Genomic DNA, 25,559 nt, shown 5'->3' on the forward strand with positions numbered 1-25,559 from the left:
GGCACCAAAATTAACTGCACTTCTTGCTCATGAATGGTGGGGGCTAGAGGCGAAAGTCCAACTGTAGTGGAATCAGTAGAGGTGTATCTATTCGTAGATGCAAAGAACTTGAAGTGGTGGTGGTGAATGGTCTCTTAAGGTTTTCAAAAAGTTATGGCGATTCCAGTGGAGGCAGTTCTGTGATCCCCTCCCACCAGTCTTTGGTTAAATTGCTGCAGCGATACCAATAATCACCAGCCATGGTGGCGATGTCAGTATTTGCATCACGCGATCTCTGACTAGTGATTGCATAAAACAAGAAGCAGCCATATAAACAGACAATGACGGAAAAGCATGGGGATGCTGGCTCTAAAATAATCGAAAAATTAACTAGGTAGGTAGGTGCTAAAAGCACCATGGAATTAATGGTGCTATATAAATAATAATAATAATAATAATAACTTGTTTTAGACCATAAACGGCTGCTAGATATTTTTTTTAAGGCTGAAAACCCTTTAAAGTATTGTAATTAAATGTCTCTCACAAAATCTCTACTTTCTGTAAGTGACTAGAGACATTCTTGTTTATATCCAGAGTCTTAAGGCTTTCTGAGCCAATAAACCTTGCAGATGAAAGTTTGTTTCCGGCTCTAGTAGAGATAATCCTTAGTGAGCTAAACAGCCCAGAAATAAAAAGAATTGATACAAGTTGATACATTTTATCTACACTCATTGAAAAAAATAAAACACAAAGATAGAAATGTTGGATTGCTGTAAAACTCAGTATGCAGTGCCTTAGGCTGGTTTCACACTTCACAGTATCTCGGATGTGAGATTCAGTCCTTGTGTGAGCCAAATTTGCTGTCTGGTCCATTATGCCGAGAGATCATAGTTATCTATGATGCTAGGAGTCCCTGTCACTCTGTTATATACTGTCTGTTGTGGAGTAACAGGGACCCCTAGCATCATAGAAATCTGCAATGGTAGGAATCCGTCACCTGGCATAGTGCACAAGCTGGTAGATCCAAATCTCAAACCCTTTAAATGTGAAACCAGCCTAAAGCCCCTTGCAGACAACCGTGGGCGAGATCAGGGAGTAAACCGTGTTTTTTTCCAGATAGCACGCTGACCCATTCATTTCTATGGGCACATACGCACGACCCTGATTTCCATGGATCAGAGTGCAGGCCGTGAGTCTGTACCACAAAATATGGAGCAGGCCCTATTCTGTTCAGTGTTTGTGAAATGGACTCTCCCATAGAAGCCTGTGCGAAACTAAAAACCACGGACGGCACACAGATGTATTCCATGTGTTGTCCATATCTGAGGAACAGTTACCTAGATACAGGATTTTTATTGCTTCAATGTGTCATCCATATTTACAGTTCCGCAAATACGGATGACACACTGAAGCAATATTGTCTGTTTTTGCACACATATGGCACTGATGCTGAAGACCCACTGATATGACATCCACAAAAAAAAAAAATCACATGCACTACGTTTTTCAAAAACCCTACACTTTTTGTGCAAAATCACATTCACTTTGCTTGTATTGTAAAATGCCACAAACATTGCATTTCCGTAGCATGGTACCTTATCCAGCTATGTATATGCTTCCAGGTGATTAGACCCTGGGTCTTGCCATAAGGGGGCATAGAGGTGATTCCTCTACTGGTTTATAAGAAAGCTTTGAAGTAACTTTTGGGTAATGAACTACTTTGGGAGAGATCATTGACTGCCGTCAGTATCTCCATGACGCCTTGACGTTTTGCTCAGTTGACAGACTTTGAGAGAAATGGGATGGTTCTTTTGACAAACTGTCCATGATCTAGGACAGGGGTAGGGAACGTACGGCTCTCCAGCTGTTGCAAAACTGCAACTCCCAGCATGCATACTGGCTCTGCTGTTCTGGGAACTCCCATGGCAGTGAATGGAGCATGCTGGGAGTTGTAGTTTCACAGCAGCTGGAGAGCCAAAGGTTCCCTACCCCTGATCTAGGATATTCTAACCTGTTAAAAGGTGCTAAGATGAGTGGTTACATGAGGGAACAGTGCACACAGAATGAACAGGCTCCAAACAACCTAGACAGACTATATCAGTACAATAGTTTCATCCACCATGCAGTAGGAGCAGCGCCCACGATTTCCTTCTCCACCATCCATTTTTCTTGGCATCTTCAGTACGCATCGCTTTCTCTGCCCAGACTATTTCCTAGCCCTCTGCTGAAAGAAATTTTGGTGTCACATGGCCCATTGTGTATCCTGCTATTGACAGCTAGCCGCCATTCCAGGTTACATACCCGAATAAGAGAAGCACCGCTTAAAGGGATTGTCTGCGGAGGGTTAAATTTACTTTCCAGGGTCCAGCCCACATAACACAGGTAATTACCTGTGAAATTGGGAAAGGAGTGAGGGTCGATGCGACTCAGGGGTGTGGGTGCACAATGCTGCTTTGGCTCACAGGACATTTGTGACATCACTGCAATCATTGGGGCCATCATCAGCAATCCCCAGAACAGATAAGTGAAATGCAACTCCCAGGACAAAATTATCTAACCCTTATCAGGTCTGTAAAACTGAAAGCTATATCTAGCTATATCCACCAAGTCTTCCTTCTGGCCCACAGCAGGTCTGTGACCTAGACAACCACCTGTAAACACAGAGGAGAGAGATGTAGTTGTATCTGGCAAATAGTATGAGAGATAAAGCAGTGTATTAAGTAAAACTTTTCAGCTACAAGTGTGACGTGATGTTTGAGTTGGCAATATGCCTTTTAATATTTTCAGTTTTGTTGTATTGTTTGTTTCTGTAAAATATTCCATAATCATCAATTTTCTATATATTTTTTTTCTAGGCTGATTCAGATCAGCATACAGGGGAGCATTTACAAGAACAGAAGTAAGTAAATTGTGTCTATTCTGGGGGTTTTCAAAGTTCATGTTTATGTGGCAGTCACATATTGGTTCCTTAAGTGGAAGACAGGAAGAAAGGAAGTCACTTTGTGCTTGGCCTGGCATTCGTATTGTCTGGAAAGGGTATACATGACCAGTTACACACTACCATGTAAATAAGAAGTGTTTACCGTAAAATGTACACCACCAAAGCCAATTTATCGCTGTTTTATCACATTTTTGCACAAGGAGAGTGCCAGCATTTCATAATTGGTGAGGATATGCAGGACCTTAATCTGAACCAATCCCAATTACCTAATCTCATAGAGATGCTACTTGAAAAACAATGTATAATAATGATTGTCTTTTAATCATCACATGAAAATCTCTTATAGAAATTACATTTTGAAACTTTTCTAGTCGTAACTTTATAACATAGGGTTTTGTCACTGCAAACATTTAGGCTGAGGCCCCACATTGCGGAAACGCAGCTTTTTTTTCTTTTTTTGCAGATTTTGCTGCATTTTTTTGAGCCGAAGCCTAGAACGGCTACAAAACTAATGGGAAATATCTCTGAGATTATTGGCATATTGGGTTGGATGTTGGATATGCAATAAATGTCTGATAAGTGGCTGTTCCTGCTTTAGATGTGCCTGATACCGCCTTTGGCAAAGGGAGGGGGCAACACTACTAATATTTTACCTAGCTGTTTATTGGTGTCTGTAGTGACTGAGAGCATATGACATTGCTGCAGTCCTACCGAAAATCTGCTGCTATCCTTAATGGCAATGAACACCATACTATCGAGGTCAGTACAGGATACTGGACTACTTGATCACTTTAGATACACAGTTATTTTTTTCAAAGTTCATAATACGACATGGCAGATCTCTTCTCTGAACAAGAGCCTGTTTTACAATTTTTGTTAAATCTATGCTAGTTTGATGTTACTGGTCAAAATGCATTTATTTTTCTATTCCTTGTTTCTGTAACACCTGTACTGAATCATTCTGTTAATCAGGCACCTAGTTTATTATATAATAGAATTGCTATTTATATTCAATGTTTCTGATTAATGGTAAACAAAGCTGGGTGCGCCTGCATGTCCTAGATAGAAGTTTTATCTGGTTTAGTGCCTACCACCAGTGTTGTTACAAGGAATAGCGGTCTTCCAGGTAATTCTAAAGTGAGCTAAGGCTACAGACAATGAGTCCACAATGGGATGGCTGTAGTGGACACCCCTCCGTGAGCTTGCCTGCAGCAAAAATACAATCAAAACTATCTGGGTTCCAGATTGGTTCCTGAGCGGTTTGCCCAGCTATGAACCTTTGCATTGTAAAAGATAACAGCCATGGTTGCAGTAATTGACCTGCTCTGTGTACAGAACCTGCAGTGCAAGACACTTAAAACCAATCCGGTACACCGCTACTGTACATTACAATAGGGAAGCCGCTGGCAATTCTGCTTCCAGTTTGCTCTGTGTGTGTTTTAGTATTGTTTTTGTTGTTGCCATACATGATAGTGACTTGCTTAAAAGGTCAGTCTGAGCAGAGGATCCTCCAGTGTCCCAAGCTGTGACAAAGCATTGTATCTGTATTACAAGAAGACCTCAATTATTAATTAAAATTGCATAATATTATGGTGACGTTCTATATGGGTTGGTTCTCAGAATAGATTCCTCAGGGGGAGGGGGGTGTGAATGTAAAAGTATAGGTTCCCATTTATTCACATCTTATATATTTTAAGTTTTCTTCTTTTACTGCAATCCTAAGATTGTTGCATATGTTCAGAACATGATTTAAAACAGAGTGTCAACAGTCAAGTTAGAGATATCCCAGGCTTGGTAGAGTAAAGTGTCTGTCTTGAGGGTACAGGATTTCAGTGATCATGGTACATGGTGGGTTACCTGGAGCCCTGGTTACTCTGTGTGCCCTTTCCACAGCAAATAGCAGCGACAGATTGTCCTTGCGGCAGGCATTTGCCCACATAGTCCATGGGGTTCTCTCCTTCCACCTTCTCACGAAGCCCCACCAAGCGCACTTTATTCCACATAAGGTGGTTCTCTTGGTCATCTTGCTTTATTCCTACAATATGCAGCACCCTGGTATGTTGCTGCACATCCTTTTTTGAAAGCAGAATCTTATTCTCCACCATGTCCACTCCCATAGTGTGCTCTGAATTTTCTTAAGCTTAGAGAGATCCTACTAGAGGTCACCAACTTGAACTGCTAGATATTTATGGCACTGAGCTGTGGCCTTCATCAGTCTGTGTTGGGTTATTTTGTTAGTCAGGGAAGTAGAGAGTTCTATATCCTCCTCAGACAGGGGCTGATCAGCAGCACCCTCATCCTCGGCACTAATGTCCTCAGGGTCAGGACTCTGTGTAGCAGCCAGAGATGAGGCCTGTGCCTCTGCTTCCTGGGATGCACAGCTATGGGAACCTTTCCCTTTGCCATGTCGGGAGGGCATCGGTCATTAGAGCCTATAGTAGTGTACTAGTGCGTATTCACTCACTCTTATGGGTTATGGTGAGAAATAGCAGAAGAAATGGCCATATATCAGCAGGAGCGCAAACCAGACACATTGGGTGACTCCCCCAAAGAATATCACATGAATTGATTTCTGTGTTTAGTAATATAAAACTGCCTGCCACAAAGCAAAATGACTACAGTAAAATGCAATTGAGATATCCAGGCGTGACTGCATGCTGTGAATAAGCTGTTAAAGTATTTCTTCAAGTACATCCATATGGGGGGGGGGGGGAATGCTTATAGAGAAGCTTCTCATTCCTGGCTGTGTCACCTGAAGACGTAAGCAACAAGGATGGTTGTAAAAGCTTGTAAACCACTGAAGTGTGTCTACAGGTCTGAGCAGGCCTGTCCCACCCCATGCAGTCTCCTTTTAGAACTCTTGCCAAAAAAACAAGATCTGTAATGTGCAGAAAGAGTAGAATTAAATGAAGTAGCTTTATCTTGACTGCAGAGAATAAACCTAATATAAAGCATTCACCAAGTAATAGATACCTATTGCTCAGGCACAGTTACTTCCAAGGCTGTAGCATTTGTTTGAAGAAGCTTGGGTGTGCGTGTGAAGTAAAAGCCTATGTGCTGCCAGTAGGACTATTGCCAGGTACACTGTCCTGCAGATATGGATGGATAGACGCCTTATTGCTGTAAAGTACATTGTAACAATTATTTAAGGCACCCGTGTGAAATGTAAATGCTATTTGTCTGTAACGGTATGCAAATTGGGAAACGAAATTGTTGTGAAATGTCCATATATGTTCTGGATTTCAGCATACATTCCATTATGATGTGTGCTTTAGAGCTTTGTGAGGGTTTCTTGTGTTTAGGTGCAGTTCTGGAGTCCCCTGAATGATGTCCGTGTGCTAAGGGATATTCATATGTTATTGAGCTATCTGCAAAGTGTAGGTAGAAATCTGTCAGCCATTGGCAGGTGGGTGGAGGGTAGACCGCTGGACTTTCCTATCGACATCAATACTGTTTAGTACTGCTAAGAAAACGCCGAAAAAATATACTGTTATCTGCAGCAGGTTTCCTGAGCGTGTCTCACTTAGCTCCTCTGTCTCCTCCCCTCTCCATAGACTTGTATAGACTTCAGCTCATTTTCACGGAAGACTGATTTGAGCAGTTTAGGAGGGAGAGGAGAAGGCAAGGCAGCGCAGCCTGATGGGTAGAGAAAGACACATGTTTAAGATTCACTGCAAAACATATTGCCTGTACTATGAAAAAATGAAATGCCATTTCACTTTAAGCCTCAGCAGTTTTACAGAACAGAATATGAAGAGGTAGGTAGAGTGGTATTAGCAGTGGTATTAGCAGTATTTTTGTACCTGTATGCAAAGTGGATATATTTAACCCTACTGGGTGAACAAAGCAACTTGGCAGTATGGATGTATTACTGAAAATGCACCATTCTGACAATCACGAAAATCTGTCCTGTAAAGATTTTCTTATTTCACGTAACCAGGTTCCACTTTGTAGGTACTGTAAAATGCTGCAGTTTTTGCTGGCCAGACTGCAGCGTTTACGCTGTGTGTGGTTCTGGCCTTAAGGGGTTTTCCAGGTCCAAACTTTGTCATATTGGAGACCTATCCACACGGTAGGTCATCGGTATAGGATGTGGCTGAGTCCAACACCTGCACCTCCACACAGATCAGCTGTTCCAGTAACCTCCAAGTAGCAGAAGATTTAAGTGGGTGGAGAGCATGTGTGGCACTCTTCCTATTTAAGTAATAGGATTGGTGCAGCAGCCCCGTCCACTGCATGACAGTGGTTCTGGGGAATTGCAATGCTTAAATTAGGAGCATTGCTGCCTGAGCTCTGCATCCACTAGCAGATTGTGGGTGCTCTGATCATCTGATCTATGCGAGGTTCAGGAGTCAGACTCTGACAGATCTTTTGTTGATATATCATCAGTATAGAAAATCAGTTTGGAGTTGGAAAACCCCTTTAAGATTAAATGTGCATGAGGCCCGATTCACATCTGCGTTCGGGTCATTCTTTTCCTCTCTACGCATTAAAAAAAAAAGCAGAGAAAAGTGTTGCAAGTAGCACTTTTCTCTCCACGTTTTTTGTGTGGAAACCACATGAACCCCATTATACTGTATAAGGTCTGCGGGTTTCCTTAGATTAGGTTGACATTCGAGGGATCCACAAGCGGATTCCCCAAACGGAAACCCATATGCAGATATGAACCAGGCCTCAGAGGTGTTTTCCCAGTTGAATAAATAACGTTTACAGCATACAATACATTTTTGCTAAGTTTCAATGTACTTTTTAAGTTCACCATGTTAGATATTAGGACTGTGAACAGTTTTCTTTCTATTCATTGGTTACAGACCTGTACACGACTATTCCTGCTGCCATCTGTTTCATGTGGATGAGGGCAATGTTCAGTGAGCCAGATAGCCTGTAGCCCTCAGTGTAACCCAATGATGTATTTAGCTCTTAGAGATTTATAGCATTTGCCTGTCACATGACTGTAGAACTAGGTGTGTACAAGTTTGTAGTCTCTGGCAAGTGTTTGTGCCTTTTGGCTGGCATTGGCTTGTATGTTCAGGTGGACTATGGGGCTGCCTAGACTGACTGTGTGCGATGATAAACATGGAGGAGGGATGGAAATCGTTTTGTTGTTATAGTATTTTCATCTTCTGTCTTGTGAAATGTTTGTCATCTTGTTTGTGCTGGCTATCTGTCAGAAGTCTTTTGGCTGTATTGCAGTCGAGTGTTTAAGGAAGTGTCTGACTTTCCCTGTCTCTCTGTGTTGTTTTTCCTTATTCTTGGAATTTGTCATGGAAAACAAAGGTGAAAGTGACGTTTTAGAGCTTATTCCAGTTGTTGTGATTTCTCTTCTTTCCCTGAAACTAGCTGCAGGAGAGAACATTCACCTTTCTAAGCTACAAGTAAAATTTCCCTTCAGCTCCCTGCGAGCGCTTCACAAAATGCTGAATATAGTCTGAGAAAGTGAGGGAGAATTCTGACATAGCACACACCAGTGCATGTCTTGATCCTGGATTATTCTGTCCACCCCCAGGGCTGTAAAGTTGGGGCCAGTTTGGGGTGGAGTTAGTGAAAAAAACAACAACTCCAACTTCAAAACAAAATGCTGAAATATTATAAATACTTTACAATTATTAGTATTGTATAATTAGATGTATGTTTTGTATATTTAATTTCATTGGAATTCAATCACTAGTGCTTTTCTAAAATCACAGCAGGAGACTGAGTCTGTGGAAAAGTAGGGGGTGTCTTCTGTGCGGTAATAACAAGGTCATGTGCAGATAAACATTGAAAAATACATAAGAACAAATTAAACGCTATATTTTCCTTGCATTTTTTGGCTGTATCTCTTAATTTTCATTTTCACCTTTTTTTGTTTTGATTTTTGTAAGTCAACCGAACGATCAGTTTAACAGATGTGAAACCTTAGCTGAAAAATGGACATTAAAAAAGTGGACCCCTAGACTTATATTGGAGCCTGTTGATCCAGAAAGTTCATAACAATTGAACATATCCTATTCTTCAGAAGACCCCTCTTCTCTCTAGTTATCGGTTTGAAAACTTGAGGCTTTGGGTAATAGGACTATGAACCTGTTCCTGTAATATGCTGCCTTTTTTACCCAGCAAAGCATATTCACCACTTCGATCAGCTCCAGCTCTTTGCATCACTTAATAGGTGCGGCTTCACTGATTTCTGAGCAATTGGATTTTTGTTAATTTCACCAATATGCTAATTAGGTTTTCTACTGTCAGGTGGGCGGTCTTTGTCTGCTCCAGGCCAGTGCCATTAGCATGTTTGATACAAAAAGTAACAACAACGATTGTTCAAGAACAGTAGGGGTTAGAAAAATGTCAGCTATACTGGAATCTGGGGATTAAAGGGATCCTATTATTAAAACTCATTTTTTTCTGCCTAATACGTAGGAATAGCCTTAAGAAAGGCTATTCTTCTCCTACCTTTAGATGTCTTCTCCACGCCGCCGTTCGATATATAATCCGGTTTTCGGCAGTTTGCAAATGATTTCTCTTGCAGCACTGTGGGCGTCCCCAATGCTGCGAGAGAACTCTCCAGCTCCGCCTCCATCTTCTTCAGAAATGGTTCTTCTTCCGATGGCGGCTTCAAAAATGGCCTCTTACACAGTATTGTAAGCGGACATTTTCTTGTGGCCAGCAGGCATGCGCAGTCGGCTGCCCGAGGCCTACAAGTTTGAAGCCAGCGCCAGAAGAAGATGCAAAGAAGACCTGTTCCTGAAGAAGATGGAGGCGGCGCTGGAGAGTTCTCTTGCCGCATTGGGGACACCGCACTGCTGTTTGAGCGCAAGGGACCGCACCCAGTGCTGTGAGAGAACTCATTTGCATACCGACGAAAACTGGATTATATATCGAACGGCGGCGCGGAGAAGAATAGCCTTTCTTAAGGCTATTCCTATGTGTTAAGCAGAAAAAAATGAGTTTTAATGATAGGATCTCTTTAAAGGATGCAAAGGCTTGTTGGAGGTGGTAAAAGGTTCCCTTTAAGGTGTATATTGCATCTACAGTATGTACTTTATTTAGCTGGTCAGTCATCAGCTAAGAACTCCTTATAACCTTGTAGTTGTAGACATATTGTCACAGTATAATGAATGTTAGAGTTGTTACATACACTGTAGAAAAGTCAAATATTTGTTTCAGTGGCAGAATGTCTATGTAATGATGACTGCTAATATTGTGCGGCAGGGACAGCTGCTCATGATCTACTGGTGACATGATGTTTGTGTATAGCACCACATACACCTGCTGAGTGTTCCTTTTATAGCATTCGTTCTTGTGGAGCTGCTAGTGTTAGACGTGTGTGTGTGTGTGTGCAATCTCAGAGAATGAAAGGGCTAGAAAGTGTTAATTGCACAGTAATGGTCCTCTACTAACCTGGTGATGGATTGGACTTGACAGGAGTCTTGGCTCAAGTTAATAATTATATGTTAAAAAAACCCAAGACCCTTTACTTTAGAGTTAATCTATCCTTGGATACATGTTTCTAATCTTTACTTCTTGTTACTTAGATGACAGTGTTTGCTTATCAGTATTCTGGTTAAGTGAGTCTTAAACTGTAGCTCTCATGTGACCCACAGCTTGTAGGAAACCAAAATTATCCACTTATTTCTTTGTCAACCCCAAATAAGAATAAAATTATGAAATGGGGTAGTTTATTGGGTGTATATAATAAATAAACAGTTGTATGTATGTGTTTATGGAACAAGAGTTGTATTATCTGGACAAGCCCTCGTAGAGTGAATCCACCCTGGTTACAGCTCACTGTTGGTGATTTGTCTTCTCTAGCCCCGAGCAGTCAGCTGTGATTGCCAGGTAAAGCTCCATGCAGCCACTTAGTTTATCCCATGGTTGTGCCTAGTATGTGAGAAGGCGAGCTTCCCTTTACAGCTGTATTTCCCCTTCTCCAGCTGAGTAATTTGAGGCAGGTTTGTGTAATTCCAAAAAAACACCAACATAAATAAATACCAATATCTATCTATCTATCTATCTATCTATCTATCTATCTATCTATCTATCTATCTAAAAAGTAAGTAAGCTCTTGGTTTATTATATTGACAGATCCTCTTTAAGAATTTAAGAATCCTGGTGTATATTTACACCACTACAAGGCAGATTAACTAAATGTTAAAGTTTTAGCCAGTGCATCTTTACACTAGACTAACGCTAAGTTCAACCTAGTATTCGGGGATTCCGTTCCCCATTCCACTTAAAATAGGCAAAGATAAATGTCCCACAAGCAGGACTTTTCTCTCCGCCAATTTTAGTTTAAAATCGAAACCCGTGAGTAACAGCTTTTTAGGCGAATAGGGATTACGTTTTTCGAGTCTTCAAATGCTAGTGTGAACCTTGCCTTTGCAATTTTAGATAAATTTGGCAACTGTCTAGACTAAGTGCCCAACTGCAACCCCAAACCCACTAATTGCCAACACAGCAATTTAACCTTAATACTGCGTAATCCACAATTGCGGACATTTACGGACCCGCAAAATACGGTTGTGTGAATGGGGCTTTACAGAGCTTTCACTAATACAAACAACTTTGTAAGGTAGCAGTCTCTGCATTTAGTACTTTTGAACAATTAGGGTATGTTCACACAGAGTGTTTTGCAGACGGATTTTGAGGCAGAATCCGCCTCAAAATCTGCCTGCAAAAATGGCTCCCATTGACTTCAGTGGAAGACACTCGCCTTTTTTTCCAGCTATGTAGTAGCGGAAAAAAGAAGCTACATGCCCTATCTTGCCACCAACGCCGCAGCTAAGTCAGCCGCAGTGTCCACGGCTTGAGACAAGGGTCTAATCAGGAGCGGGATGCCACGACGGAATGCCGATGTGAACAAGCCCTTAATGTTCACTAGTTACATCGCACAGGATCTGTTTTATAGAGACCATGCAATGTTACTACAGCCTGTAATATCACATCTGCTATAAAAGATACTGTGTGATATAAATAGTGAAGGGGCCCCCAAACAGTAGTAGTAGTACTATCTGCCCCACAGTGGCCCCCACCACAGTGTAATCTGCTCTGCACTGGCCCCTCTACACAGTGTAACATGCTTCTGTACTTACCTGCACTCTCACAAATTGGGCGCTGATGAATGAAGTAATGAAGTACTCGCACCTGGATTGGAGCAGAGGTGCAATCTTCTGTCAGTGTGAGCTGCGGACCACCCGCCTACACTGACAGTGTTTGTGTATTTGCACATAGACCTCAGAGAAGTGCTCACTTGCCGGGGAATCTGGGACCACTTAGTGAGCGATCCAGGAGACTGGCTGGGGCGACGGTGCATGTGCCCTCACAGAGGCCTCAGAGTGCCCCCTCCGGCACACATGCCAAAAGTTCACTGTCATTACATCATTTTTGAAGTGGCTTAAAAGTTCTTGGCAGATTTTTCGCACATGCAGGTGCAATCTAGATCACGTCTCATTTTCACATTAGTCTCTAAAAAGCATCTAAGTCACTTGATAAATCTGCTGCAAAATTAATTGTGGACTAAGGCCCCATGTTGCAGAAAAGCTGCTTTTTGTTGTTGCAGATTTTGCTGTGGTTTATTGAGCCAAAGCCAGGAGTGTATTTAATGGAAGGCAATAGAATGATTCCCTTTATATTTGCCATCCCTTCTATAGCCACTGCTGGGTTTGGCTCAAAACAGTGCAGCAAAATCTGCAACAAAAATGTAAATTTTCTTCAATGTGGGGCCTTGACATAAAGACATTTTTTAGGATTTGGTGTAAACTTGGGCTACTGGGTCAGTGTAAAACCAAACACAAAAAACATGTATCCAGCACACCATTTTCTAGTCCCTAAATATTTATGTCCATAGGGTAAAAATCTTTTATGGTCATTTCCCCATCACACAGGGGCATTGCTAGGTACAATATATTGCAGCAGAAATGTAGTATTAAAAGCTGACTAGTCAATTGAGCGGTGTATCCTTGTATTCCTCCGATGCAAAAGTCATATGACATACATATGTGCTAAAAGGGGCACTCTTAATAGAAAAAAGAAACCCTTTTAAAGAACTTTTTCTCAGTTTTCCTGCTATAATGATTTCTCACCAAGAGGGTGTTGCTGTGCTGCATGTCCTAAGGCAGGCTTTATCTGTCTTCTCACGCTTGTGACACACCTATCATGTGTTTGACACACCTACAAAATATTAGCAGGTGAAAGTGATAAAATGACATGTAAGTACTGAAGTTTCTATAGAATATACTTCAGATATTGGTTAGTTAAGGGGGCGTTCACACTACCGTCGGTGTCCGACAGGTAGTGTCCGCTCCTAGTGTCCGCTCAAAATCTGGCGCGGACACTAGCTGTGCCCGTGACACCTGTCATTTATTTAAATGGGCATCGGGTGCATTCTTTTGCACTCCGTGCCCGTCCTTTCCTGTCCGCAAGAGAAGATGTCCGACTTCTCAAGCGGACAGAAGAACCCTACATGTCGGACATCTTTACAGGCGGACAGGGAAGGAAGGGCACAGAGTGCAAAAGAACGCACCCGATGCCCATTTAAATAAAAGACAGTTGTCACGGACACAGCTAGTGTCCACTCCTAATGTCCATGCCAGATTTTGAGCCGACACTAGGAGCGGACACTACCTGTCAGACACCGACGGTAGTGTGAACGCCCCCCTAACACAGTACATGTGAGAATGTGTCTTGGTGTAGTAGTTTGTTATACAGTCCAATTACAATCCAGTCCAATTACAGTCCACTTTGATGGATTTGGTTTTCATACTTTCAGGCAAGATATTTTACACACTGTCTACCTGAAGACTGGGTAGGGATAATCATAGAATGTATAGTGATCACAAGGAATTTCAGTGACGTTTCTTTGTTAACGACTATAAGGCCCCACATTGCGGAAACGCAACTTTTTTTGTTGCAGATTTTGTTGCAATTTTTTGAGCCAAAGCCAGGAATGGATTGAGAAGAAGGTAGAAGTAGAAGTGCTTTATATATATCTCCCATTCCTCTTGTAGCCATTTTTGGCTTTAGCTGAAAGAAACGCAACAAAATCTGTAACAAAAAAAAAAAAAAAAGCTGCGTTTCCACAACGTGGGGCCTTAGCCTAAAGGGGTTCTCCAATGGGGAAAAAAAAACTTGGCAAATGATTCAAAGTGGTTTAAAAATATGTGATATCTCCCACCAATCCCTCACCAGTCCAGTTCCAGTTCTGGTGTCCCTGGTCTCTGCTTTGGTCCTTGCAGTGAGTCTCCTCAACCAGTAATTGGGTGAGCTCGTATTTCTTGCTGCCGAAACTGGACCAGGAAGTAGAGACCAGCAAAACCCTGGTGAGGAGATCGATGAGAAGTGTCGCTGTTCTTAAACTTCTCTGAGCCCTTTGTCAAAAATGAGGGCCCGGTGGATGAAATCTTTAAACAAGTAGACATTCAGTAAGTGCTAAAGGCATTGGGAACTGTGAAGGGGCATGGCATACTGTGCTTTACTTGCTGGTAACAACTTTTTTTTAAACTTTTTTTTTCCAGTATTGGAAGGCCTAGTGGGAGGGCCTTACATCTCCAGCCATCTGTTCTGGATTTTGGAGCCCAGTGAGTATGCTTATTTTTGCTATTCATTTTAAAGTCCTGTAACATGCCTGGAATTTCTACTGATCGAATGATAAATTGTCAGAAATGAAGTTCTTGTGTGGAATATTTATGAGCGCTTCTGTTACCTCCTCACAGTCTAATACTAGTTTTCATTGCACAGAGAACTTGTTTATATTCCAAGTCTGCAAACCCCGTACATGGTGTAGTCCTGCTCTCTGCTGAGAAGGGGATACCATACTATGCAGTCTAGATAATGCACAAATCTCACTGCTAGTTTGAAACAATGGTGGTTATGACTAGACACTGGCATTAATATGGCTCATTTAGTTTGGGTTAACGTTTTTCGACATGTTAGACATGGGTGTGGATTCTCAGAAAAGGGTGTGTGGTTTAAATGTGCCAAAATAGTGTCAAAAATACTGGCACCAAGTAAAGCAACTAAAAGGTGGTATAAATGTAGACTAGAGAAACACCAGATTTGCCATCCCACCTCAGTCACTGTGATAAATCTGGTGTATTTTCAGACTGCCTGTCTAAGTTTGTACTGTCTTTTAGTAAATCTGGGCCAATGCATACAGCTCATAGAACATTTCTTAGACTGATTTACATTTATCAGTTTCATCATAGGAGCCAAAAAACAGAATTATAACTGTGACAGATATGTCCTACTATGTTACCAGTGACTAATGGACCCCAATGATATATTATTCCCGTCAGGTTTTTTTCCCAACAAATATGATTGAATGTGCGTCAGAAGATCTTTATGTTGCATCCAGCCCATATATACAAGACTGGGTGCAGTTTATTGTATACATACACTTTTCAGCTGAGGAATGAACTAGCTAGTTCTGCATGAGTTTTCAGCCTGTGAATAGAACATGTGTTCTCATTCTAAAGTAGTTAGTCGATATCTTGAACATGTTGAAAAATGGAAACATAAAGCATATTGGAAAGTTGTAGAAGTTTCCATTTATGGAATAACTGGACTTTATTTTATAATCATATTTGGAAATTTTAATGTGCACCAAAAAAGTTGAATGTTTAAATTGTAAAGAATATAAAACGATTCTCCTACCTTGTTTTTCAGATCAGTGGGTCTCCCAAAAATGCAGACATTCTGCGCGTTCAACCCTAGCAGAGACACAGATATTGAAGTGAACTCAGTGTTTACAAGTGGTAGAAATTTCCATGTGTCTCCTGTACATAGCATGGTGAGTGTTGATGTGCTTTTGGAAACTATGTACTGGACAAGAGCCAAAACATTTAGTTTTTCTTGGCACGTGTCTTCCATGTAGCAGCTCCTAGGACGACCCCTCTCCCAACATACAGTTAAGCATTCCTCTGCTAGAGAACAACTTGATGGTTTTTAAAGTAGAAAAACATGTAGGTCAGATATTTTTGGTAATCTCATGAAAAATATCAGTTATCCATGTCACGTTTTCGGAAAGACTGATAAAAGGCAACTTCTTTATATAGAACTTGGTGGCATGGAATCCTTTTGGTCGGTTGTTTTTTTTGTGTATTCACTCAGCCAAGCATGGCTGTTTAGTCACAGTCACCATTTTGTTTTACACCATTTTGTAGTTGACCTACCATCAAAGGCTTCCTTGTAAAAGATTAAGAATCTATTTTCTGGGGATATATCTACCTAAAGCTTTTGTCCACAGCTGCTTGCAAAACACATTCTAGTTCATAGCTGGACATTAATTTTTGTACCAAATACATTTTTTTCTTTGTATAATTGGGTACATAAGACATGAATATGTCTACGTGTCTTTGTGTCTATCTGATCACTATAATTGGAAACAGTTTACACTTGGAGGACCTGTCACTAGGTCTGAAAATCCCAATGTCCTGCATCTGGTACTGTCACCCTGAGCATCTTGCTGTTTTGGTTATCCAAATTTGTTCAGCCACTCCAAATATAGAAGCCTTTTTAATGTTACTGTAAATTAGGGTACACTAGCCAAGTGGGCAGTAACACTGTGGTTACTCTGGGGACATGGTCTTCTTATTCTGTATGTCGTGCAGTGTCACCACCCACTGGACTAGGTAACCCTGAATTGCATCAACATTATTAGAGCTTATACCTTTGGAATACCCAAATGCTCAGGGTGACAGCACCTATCAGATCATGTATGTCATTGGATTTCTCAGAACTGATTACCCATTTCTTTAAAAAGTTCAGTGTAAAACGTTCTTTTCTTGTTTATACATAGCTTAGGGAAATGGATGTACGAAGTCTAACCTATTGAGGCTGTATTTTATCTTAAAATACCTATCTAACTCAATATTAACAATAGTACAGTTTAATTTTTATTTTTTTTTAAAGAAAGGTTGTCATTCTGAAGACTGAAGGGGAGGATGACAAATGTGACTGCTCCTCCCAGCCTTTTGTTAGCAGCCTATTCATAGATCAGTTGTGGACAAAAGAGTTCGTGCTATATGTCAGCTTATACTTGTGGTTAACATCTATAATTTATGTAGCGTGATAGAAGTGACGGTCAGAATAAAAAAAAAACCAGACTTTCATTTATGTTAGTTTCTTGTAAGCGTAACCTGCATTGAAATGTTCTTTCAGAACAGGAGAAAGAAACCTCAAAGTTTCAGCATGACAACACTTTTTTTCTTTTTTGGTAGGAAGCCACAACAGCAGTCATATGTTTGCAGCTTGTTTGTCGTCAAAGTATTCTGGGCTACCACAACTCGCCTAACATTTTCCTCTTCTGAAGCCACTACAGTGAAATTACTGGGCTGAGCCAGCCACATAGAATACTTTTTAGTATTAGTAGATAAGATGGCTATCCAGATGAGGAGTGACCTCTATGACATCTATAAGCACTTACTTAAAGACTTACTTTCACTGCCTGATTCCAGCACAGTTGGAATTTTTTCTTTAGCCCCCACCATCCCCAAGTAATAAGTGCTGTTAGTTTTGGTGCCTGATATGCTTTTTATCTTCCTATTACTAATTAGCAAACTTGTACCTATCGGTATATACCCTCTACCATATATAGCATCTATAACAAAGACTTAACCTAAATTGTAAGAGGAGTAAAATTTAGATCCATATGGTGATTTGATTAAAATTACGGGAACCTGTGTCAATGATTCTACTGCCCCTACAGGGGAGAGTTAGTAGGTCCTCCTATTAAAATCCTACCCTATAATTATTGGCTGACAATTGCTAAATGATAGCTATAAAATGAGCGTATCAATATTGTAAGAGCATCTGCAGTCCCCTCTTAAGCCAACAGTTCCTGCGGTATGTAAAATAACACACAATGCTCCCCTTCCTTCACTGGATTGCTAAATAATATCATATTTTGTATGTTAACATTTTACAATGCCAACATTATAATGGGGTCCTGGTAGACAAGGTTTCGAAATACTGATATATTTTCTCTTTCAATACAGAAATATGTTATTGTGCGTGTGTTCGTTCTCTAGCATGGCATGTGAGGTCACTTTGCAGCACTTGCATGCTCCATGTGGCTGAAAATCCTCAATTAGGACATAGCTCTCCTTGTTTTGCAGTCTCTAATGCACTGCAGATGTGGATACCGAGACCTGTGCATATTTCCAAAATAAGTCATTGCATAGCTGTCAGAATGTGTAGACTAGTATGTGCCTGAACCAAGCATGGTAATAGAGTAGAGGAATGGGTGTCGTTTTAAGCACCCAGCTGAGATCTAATATATAGCAGGACAGAGCTGCCTGTGTTTGGAATAGCTGCTCATTGGGGTGTAGTGCACTAGTTTTCCCAGCCCTTCTGTAACTCTATGCTGTACTTAGAGGCTGCTTTGTTTTTCTCCCCATGTGCTATAACTTTTCTTTTTTTTTTATCATCTTTTAAGCCGTATGTATGTTTAACACATAAAGGACTTGTGTTTATATTCTGGTCTGATCTCTGTTCTGTATAAACAACAATCCTTTCTTTTTTATGTTCTGTGGTGAATAGAAAGCTAACATGGTAATTTCATAAAGTTATGGAACGCCGAGTACAGGAATCTTGGAACGATTAGCTATTGCTGAGTTACATAATAGGGAGCCTCTGACTTGGAACAAAGAAACTCCAATCCAAAGCTTCATCAGATGCAAATGTTAATGTATTATTCAGCACATTCACCTGAGCTACAAACATCTTTATTCTGAGTTGGAACATTTTTTTTTTTTTTTTTAAAGGCCTTTTAAAAAAGACTGCAAATTGATCTTGAAAAAGGCAACCTATGTCTACTGCTTAAATGTCAGCCCAAACCTTCTCTCCTTCGCGTATTCAGGATTTAATGAGGTTTTTGGTCCGGTTTCTGTGACCAGATCTGCTGAAGTTGCAAATCCAAAGCAAGTGAATGGCCTGTTTTTAGACCCAATTAACATATTGTTTGTTCTTGTGGTAAACCACAGAGATCCATCCGATAACAATGGATAATCCTTGTGTAGATCTATTGGCACACGTGTCAACTACTGATTTCTCCTGTACTTTTACATAAGATTATATTCACATTCAAATCTTGACTCTTATGTGCAGGTTAGCAACACAGGTTTGGTTAGAAGCAGCTTTACCTCCCCTTAAACTGCTCATTTGAGGAATATTGCGGCAAAACCATGTGGTTATTGCTAATGTGGTAGTAATGCAGGGTTATTACTGGAGTCACTCCTGCCTGAGTCCCATAGTAACACTACAGTAGCATATTGCTGATTCTTTAATGTTATTCTCGGTGTTCTTCCTCAAGGCAAGTTAACTACAGTCGATGAACATACTTCTTAGGACAGTGTTTCCCATCCTTTTCAGACTCTGGGTACCCCTGGAGAGAAAAGAAATTTGGGCCCTATCAAATATATATATTTTTTTACTCGAAATCTTTCTAAGGACACAGATAATATTGTGTGAAGGAATCTGGTTCTCTTCTTAACTAGAGCATCGTGGTCCCCTGGCAGGTTTCCAAGACTCTCCTTTTAGCAATCCCTGCCTTAGGATGAACCAAAGCTTAGGATCCAGATCAGTAGGACGTCCTGATAAAGTTCTCTGCTTATTCCACTTCTGCTTTGCTAGCATAAGAATGTGAAAATGATTTTCATCTCCACTGTAAAATGAAGCTAAGCTTTTCTTAACCCATGTCATTGTTTCGACTGGATTTGTATAACACTACTACAGATTGCCTGTATTATTCAACATTATTTATTGGCGCATACAAGATCATCTGTGTATTTGGTGGCAGTAATAATATTGTCTTCGATATTGAAGGGGCTCTATCATTGAGAAATGTCATTTTTGCCTAAGCACATCCTTGCATAGCCTTTAGAAAGGCTATTTCACACTTACGTTTTGTATGTAAATTGCCCCAGTGGCTTTTGAATGAGCCTGTTTTTATTCATATGCTAATTAGCTTCCAGCCAGCACAGGAAGTTCCCAGCAGCACTTGTCTCTGCTATTATCTCCTATGTGTGTGCAAACAGGAAGCAGGGAGTCAGCAGCAGCAGCCCGTGCTGTACACGTACATAGGAAAGAATAGGCAGAGGGTGCACGATGAGACTTCCGGGGTGCACCGACAGGCTAATGCCGGGTTCACATCTGCGTCCCGGCCTCCGTTATGCAAGTTTCCGTTTCCTGCCCGAAACTGGACAAGAGACTGAAACCTGCAGTCATTTTTCAAACCCATTCATTTGAATGGGCTTGAAAAGTGTCTGGCTATGAGTGCCCGTGAGAGTTTTATGCTCTCCGCGGTGAAACAGTTTATTTGTTTTTTAACCCGGACACAAAATCGGACATGCAGGACTTTGTGTCCGCTTTAAAAAAAATACCGGTTTCGCCGCGGAGAGACCAAAACGTTCACTGGCACTCACGGCCAGACACTGTCTGTAGTGTTTCCGTCTTCTGCATGCAGAAGATGGAAACCCGACAGACGGAGACCGGGCGCAGATGCGAACGAGCAGTCATTAGCATGTGAATAAAAACGGGCTCATTCAAAAACCACTGAGGCGATTTACATACAAAAGGTAGGTGTGGAATAGCCTTTCTAAAGACTATGCAAGGATGTGCTTAGTTAAAAATGTCTTTTCCCAATGATAAAATACAGAGAGAGAGGGGCACCGAGCCGACCAATGTGTAGAAATGATGGGTAAAAGGTAGGTAAGCAAAAAATTGGCCGCTCACCTGGAAGAGTTGTGTGTGACACAACAACTCTATGACGTATAATATTGGAAGCAATAGGGACATGGGCAGCCGCTGGAAAGAACGCCTGCAAGACGTCAAGGCAATGAAGCAAAAGAGGGACCGTCCTCCTTGTGGAAGATGAAAGGAAAACCGCGCTCGCCCAGGTACAATGAAAAGACTTTATTTTGCACAACGCGTTTCGAGCATACTGCTCTTTCTCAAGTGCATATGATCAACCTTCCCAAGTTGAGGATTAGTGCTTGAAGTAAAGGGAGAGTGTTATAATTAGGGAGAGTGTTATGATTAAAAGACTTTATAACTGAGTCGTTCATGATGTTAAGGATGCTGCCCTCTATAGGGTGGTGTACAGAGTGCACTCTGTTCTCCTAATTCCATCCAGGAGAATAGATTTGCATATTTTTTACCCATAATCCCTAGCGGAGCAGGAATGACTTGTAAGTCTCCGTACTGCCTATGTAGGCAAACACTCTCCCTAATGTGGACGAGTGCCCCCATACCCTGGTCTATAGTCTCTCACTCTGCTAAATCAGTATCCCTACGCTATGCTGAGGATGGCCCAATAGGCCAAAACAGCGCTGTCCATAGCTGGGAATCTGTTCCTTTTGGGACAGAAATACTGATTTGGCAATTAAATCCACATTATGATTAAAAGACTTTATAACTGAGTCGTTCATGATGTTAAGGATGCTGCCCTCTATAGGGTGGTGTACAGAGTGCACTCTGTTCTCCTAATTCCATCCAGGAGAATAGATTTGCATATTTTTTACCCATAATATTATCTATGTATAAATTACTCTAGTGTGTATTTTGCTTGTAGTTATGTTTTTTTTTGTTTTTTTTTTGTTTGTTTTTTGTTTTTGTTTTTTTTTGGGGGGGGGGGGGAGATTCTAACCCCTTGTTTGTTTCAGTTCAGAAAGTGCCTTTTAGTTATTGCTGCTAAGCCCTAAGCTACGGCCTTATGTTCACCTTATGAGAGCTTGTACACGCATGTCTATGCACAGTGTTTCACATTTTACCTTTTTGGGTCAGCTGCTATTATTTATCTTTGTACACAAAACCGTTTTGGCGTGTCGGTAACCCTTCTAAAGTCGGGTTCGTAAAAAGCATTTTATGTTTAGATATGCCATTTGTGAAGACGCTTCTTGTAATTGTATGTTGAAAACTTGCAGCGTTGTAGTGACACACCCTGCTATCACATTTCTTTCCAAATATCTGCAGGACATTTTTACCAACAGCTAAACTTGTGTACAATTCTTTAATGTTGAATCACTATGTGAAAGATTTACCATAACTTGTACAATGTTTACTGTGACCGAAAAAATGGCTCCTGCTTTTGCATTTGGTAAATGAATGTAAGGTTGTGTTACATTGTTTTAAAGGGGCTCTACTGCAAAATTATGCTGTAAGAGCCCCACATATTCGTGAATAGCCTTTAAAAAGGCTATTCAAGCACCGCTAATGTTATTTTAAACCTCCCCCTCCCCCATTTTAAAATAAAACCATAAAAACATATTTGTAAATCATACTTATCGTGCATGCTGGGCGGTCCTCCAAGGTCCGACATCATCTTGCTGTCGTGCCTTCCTCTTCTTTCTTCTTCCAGCGACGTCCTCCTCTCCTGGCCCCACCTTCATCTTCTGTTCTTCCGGCGGCTTCTGTTCAAATCCCACGCGTGCGCAGTATCGCTCCCTCCAGAGCACTACTGCGCACGCGTTGGTGCCATTTTTTTGTAGTTCTAAGCACCCCATAGAACTACGCGAGCTTCTTTATTCCGGAAGAAAAGAAGATGAAGGTGGGGAAGAGTGAGGACAGGAGGGCGTCGCTGGAAGAAGAAAGGAGAGGAAGGCGTGACAGCAAGATGACCTCGGACCATGGAGAACCGCCCACCATGCACGATAGGTATGATTTACAAATATGTTTAAAATAACATTTGCGGTACCTGAATAGCCTTTTTAAAGGCTATTCACGCATATGTGGGGCTCATATAGCATAATTTTGCTGATAGAGCCCATTTAACCATTTCCATATTTCTTATTTAAAGGGGTTGTGTGGGTCTTTGAGAAGAAGGAAAAAGCAGCCAAGTTTTCATATAGTAACATCATGTCTAGGTTTACATGGCAATGCTACATCTCCATCCTACTAAAGTGAATTGGACTGACCTGAAACATGATGATTCTTCCTGAGAAGAAGAAAACATGGCTGCTTCCTGCACAACCCCTTTAAGATGTGTTGTATAATATGTTCAGCACATCTTATGTTCAACCCATACAATATAGGCTGGCTAGTAGTTTAGACTGTATTTAGTTCAGCAGTCCTCTATATCAGTGTATCTCATCCTTTTAAAGCGAAGTAAAATTCTAGTCGAGACCTACAAACAGACTCTAGTCTGTGATATTAGAGACCCTGCTTTGGGAAAGCCAAATCGGCACACACAGCACACCAAGCAAATCCTTTTGCTTGTCAGGGACCCCAGTGGCTGTGGTTCGCAGTCATGGCACCTACCACTGAGACTGCACAAAATACTCCCTGGGGTACACATGCCACAGGTTGAGAACTATTGCTTTATTATTATATACAGAAACTGGTGTCCAGGGCTGCTCATACACCTTCAATAACTGGTGGCCCAACATTAATATTTTAGTTAAACCCTGGGCCACATGAAGCTGCTGAGAATGCATTGGGGTTTGCATAAACCTAGGACAAGCAGAATTTGCCGGGACTATTTCTGAGAAATTAGGACCATCCAGTAAATATGTTGCGTCTAGAATGTATCTTATTCCTTCTGGCTTTCCTGTACACATGCATACTTGTCTGTGCTACATGTATTTAGTGTTATCGGTGAAGAGAGCGAAGAAAGCTGCTGACGTAAACCACTGACGGTGACAAATCTTCCAGAGGAACAAAGGATAGGACATGATGATAAATTTATAATGCTTAATCTTTCCTTTCTCTGACATCTTTTGTCTCACAAATAAGTTGTGTGGCTCCAAGTGGCCTTGTGGCCCTGCTAAGATCGACTACTTGGAGTCTTACATGGGCCCTCAAGGAATGGTTGGTGGAACATCATCACTGTCGAGGGTTTCTTTACTAGACCTGTAGAATTGGCATATTCTTATACTGTAATAATATGTTATGCTACATAAGGTTTTTTAGTTGTGTTTGTTTGTATTCTATGTGATATATAGCTGTATTGTGTTTGGATTTCTTACAGTTTTGATATCCATAGGACGCATTACATGCAGGCAGAATACCTCATAGAAATTCGCCCATGTATACCAAGGATGTGAATCATGAATGTTTTTTTTCTCTGGCTTTTAGGTTATTCCAGCTAGAGGGAAATCTTCTTTTACTGTTGTTTTCCTGCCGGATGAAGAAGGAAGCTTTGAAAGCTCTCTATTTATAAACACCTCATCGCATGGTGTGTTGTCCTACCAGGTAAGGAGGATTCCTTGTCACAGGGGCGGTCTTCACCAAAACTGAAGGAAAAAGGCTGTCTAGGAACACAATGGGGATAATACAACAGAAAACCTGTGTGCTTTGCACATCATCTGTTAATGGCTTTTTGCGTCTTGTCCAGCAGGAGGTGGAGCTTAGTGGCAATACTGCCGTATCAATGTAATATTTAACGTATGGATTTAAAGGGAGCCTGTCACCAGGAAACTCCCATATCATACTAGACACATTGCATTGTAGGGAACGTTATGCTGAGCACCAGCACACTTTTAGATGGTCTGATAGATGCACCATTGCGCTGACAGAGTGGTTTTTAGAAAATGTGAACAGAAGACCCAGGTGCAGCCGGGAAGGGATGGGGGTGCAAGAAACTTTAAGAGCTCCTTCTCAATTTAATTTGCCATACCTTAAACTAGATTGTCGTCCTTTTCCTGTCCTAAAGCCGTGATGATAAATCCTTGCACATACACCACATGCATTTACTTTACAGGTTGTGGCCCATGGAGGCTCTGTTGTGCCCCCATTGTACTTGAACCTCCTTTGCATATTTCTAAATGGCATTCATCTATTTGATATCTATATCTAAAAGTATGATGGCGTTTGGTATATTGTTGTTGTCCCCTACAATGCACTGTGGCTGGTTTGAGTTTCATGGTGACACTCCCTTTAATGTGTGATAGATTTAGTGAATAAGATAGAAATTAACCTTCTGCCTAAGTACAATATGTCTTACCTTCCAGTTATGCATTATTATGCCTAAAGCTAAACTGTTCAGAAATATCTACTCCAACATATGTTTCACTACTTAATGGAGTTGTCCCATCACAGACTCTGTGGTTGGGTCCCCCGACGATCGGGAGAATGAAAATCTGAAAGTCCCCCGGCATCTTCCCTGTGCATAGAGCACCAATGGACACAAATAAACAGCACTCCTTTCACTTCTATGGGGCTGTCAGCACTGCTAGAATATAGAGTCCTGGAAGCCCCATGGCACTGAATGGAGCGCCAATCACTTGACTATGCTGGTGCTTCATTGACATGGAGGAAGCAGAGGGGGACTTTAAGGTTCCCATTCTCCTGCTCGTTGAGGTCCCCAGAAAAATGCCACTTATCCCTTATCCTGTGGATAAGTATCTGTAAAGGAGTATGCTGGTTTCAGCTTATAAATCTTATTGTTTCTGTAATGAAGTTATGCAGTTTCCAAGTGATTTTTTTCTAAATCTCTTTATTGCTGTTTTTAAAATCTCTCTGCAGATATTCAATAGGATTTTTAAGTGTTTATTTCCAGGGGATAATAATCTTCCCTGGGCATGTGACCCACTGGTATAATACAAATATCAGTGTTATGAGCTGGGCTGTACACAAAATGAACTGGAAAATTTGGAAATGTTTTATGGTTCTACAGTTACCCTTTTTTGGGTTGAGCACAGACTATCCTTTTAATTAAATGGATGTTTTT

The 25,559-nt window shown here is 41.1% G+C and overlaps 1 protein-coding gene across 1 annotated transcript in view; it reads left to right on the forward strand.

The window, feature by feature from the left end:
- Positions 1-25,559, forward strand: part of TMEM131L (transmembrane 131 like) — a 72,045-nt gene that overhangs the window by 8,979 nt on the left and 37,507 nt on the right. The window contains exons 3-6 of the mRNA XM_075287976.1: positions 2,835-2,878; positions 14,410-14,472; positions 15,560-15,683; positions 23,966-24,082. Of these exons, the coding sequence (XP_075144077.1) occupies positions 2,835-2,878; positions 14,410-14,472; positions 15,560-15,683; positions 23,966-24,082 (348 nt within the window). The remainder of the gene's footprint in view (positions 1-2,834; positions 2,879-14,409; positions 14,473-15,559; positions 15,684-23,965; positions 24,083-25,559) is intronic.

This window comes from Leptodactylus fuscus, chromosome 1, assembly GCF_031893055.1.
Source record: "Leptodactylus fuscus isolate aLepFus1 chromosome 1, aLepFus1.hap2, whole genome shotgun sequence".
NCBI classification, from domain to species: domain Eukaryota; kingdom Metazoa; phylum Chordata; class Amphibia; order Anura; family Leptodactylidae; genus Leptodactylus; species Leptodactylus fuscus.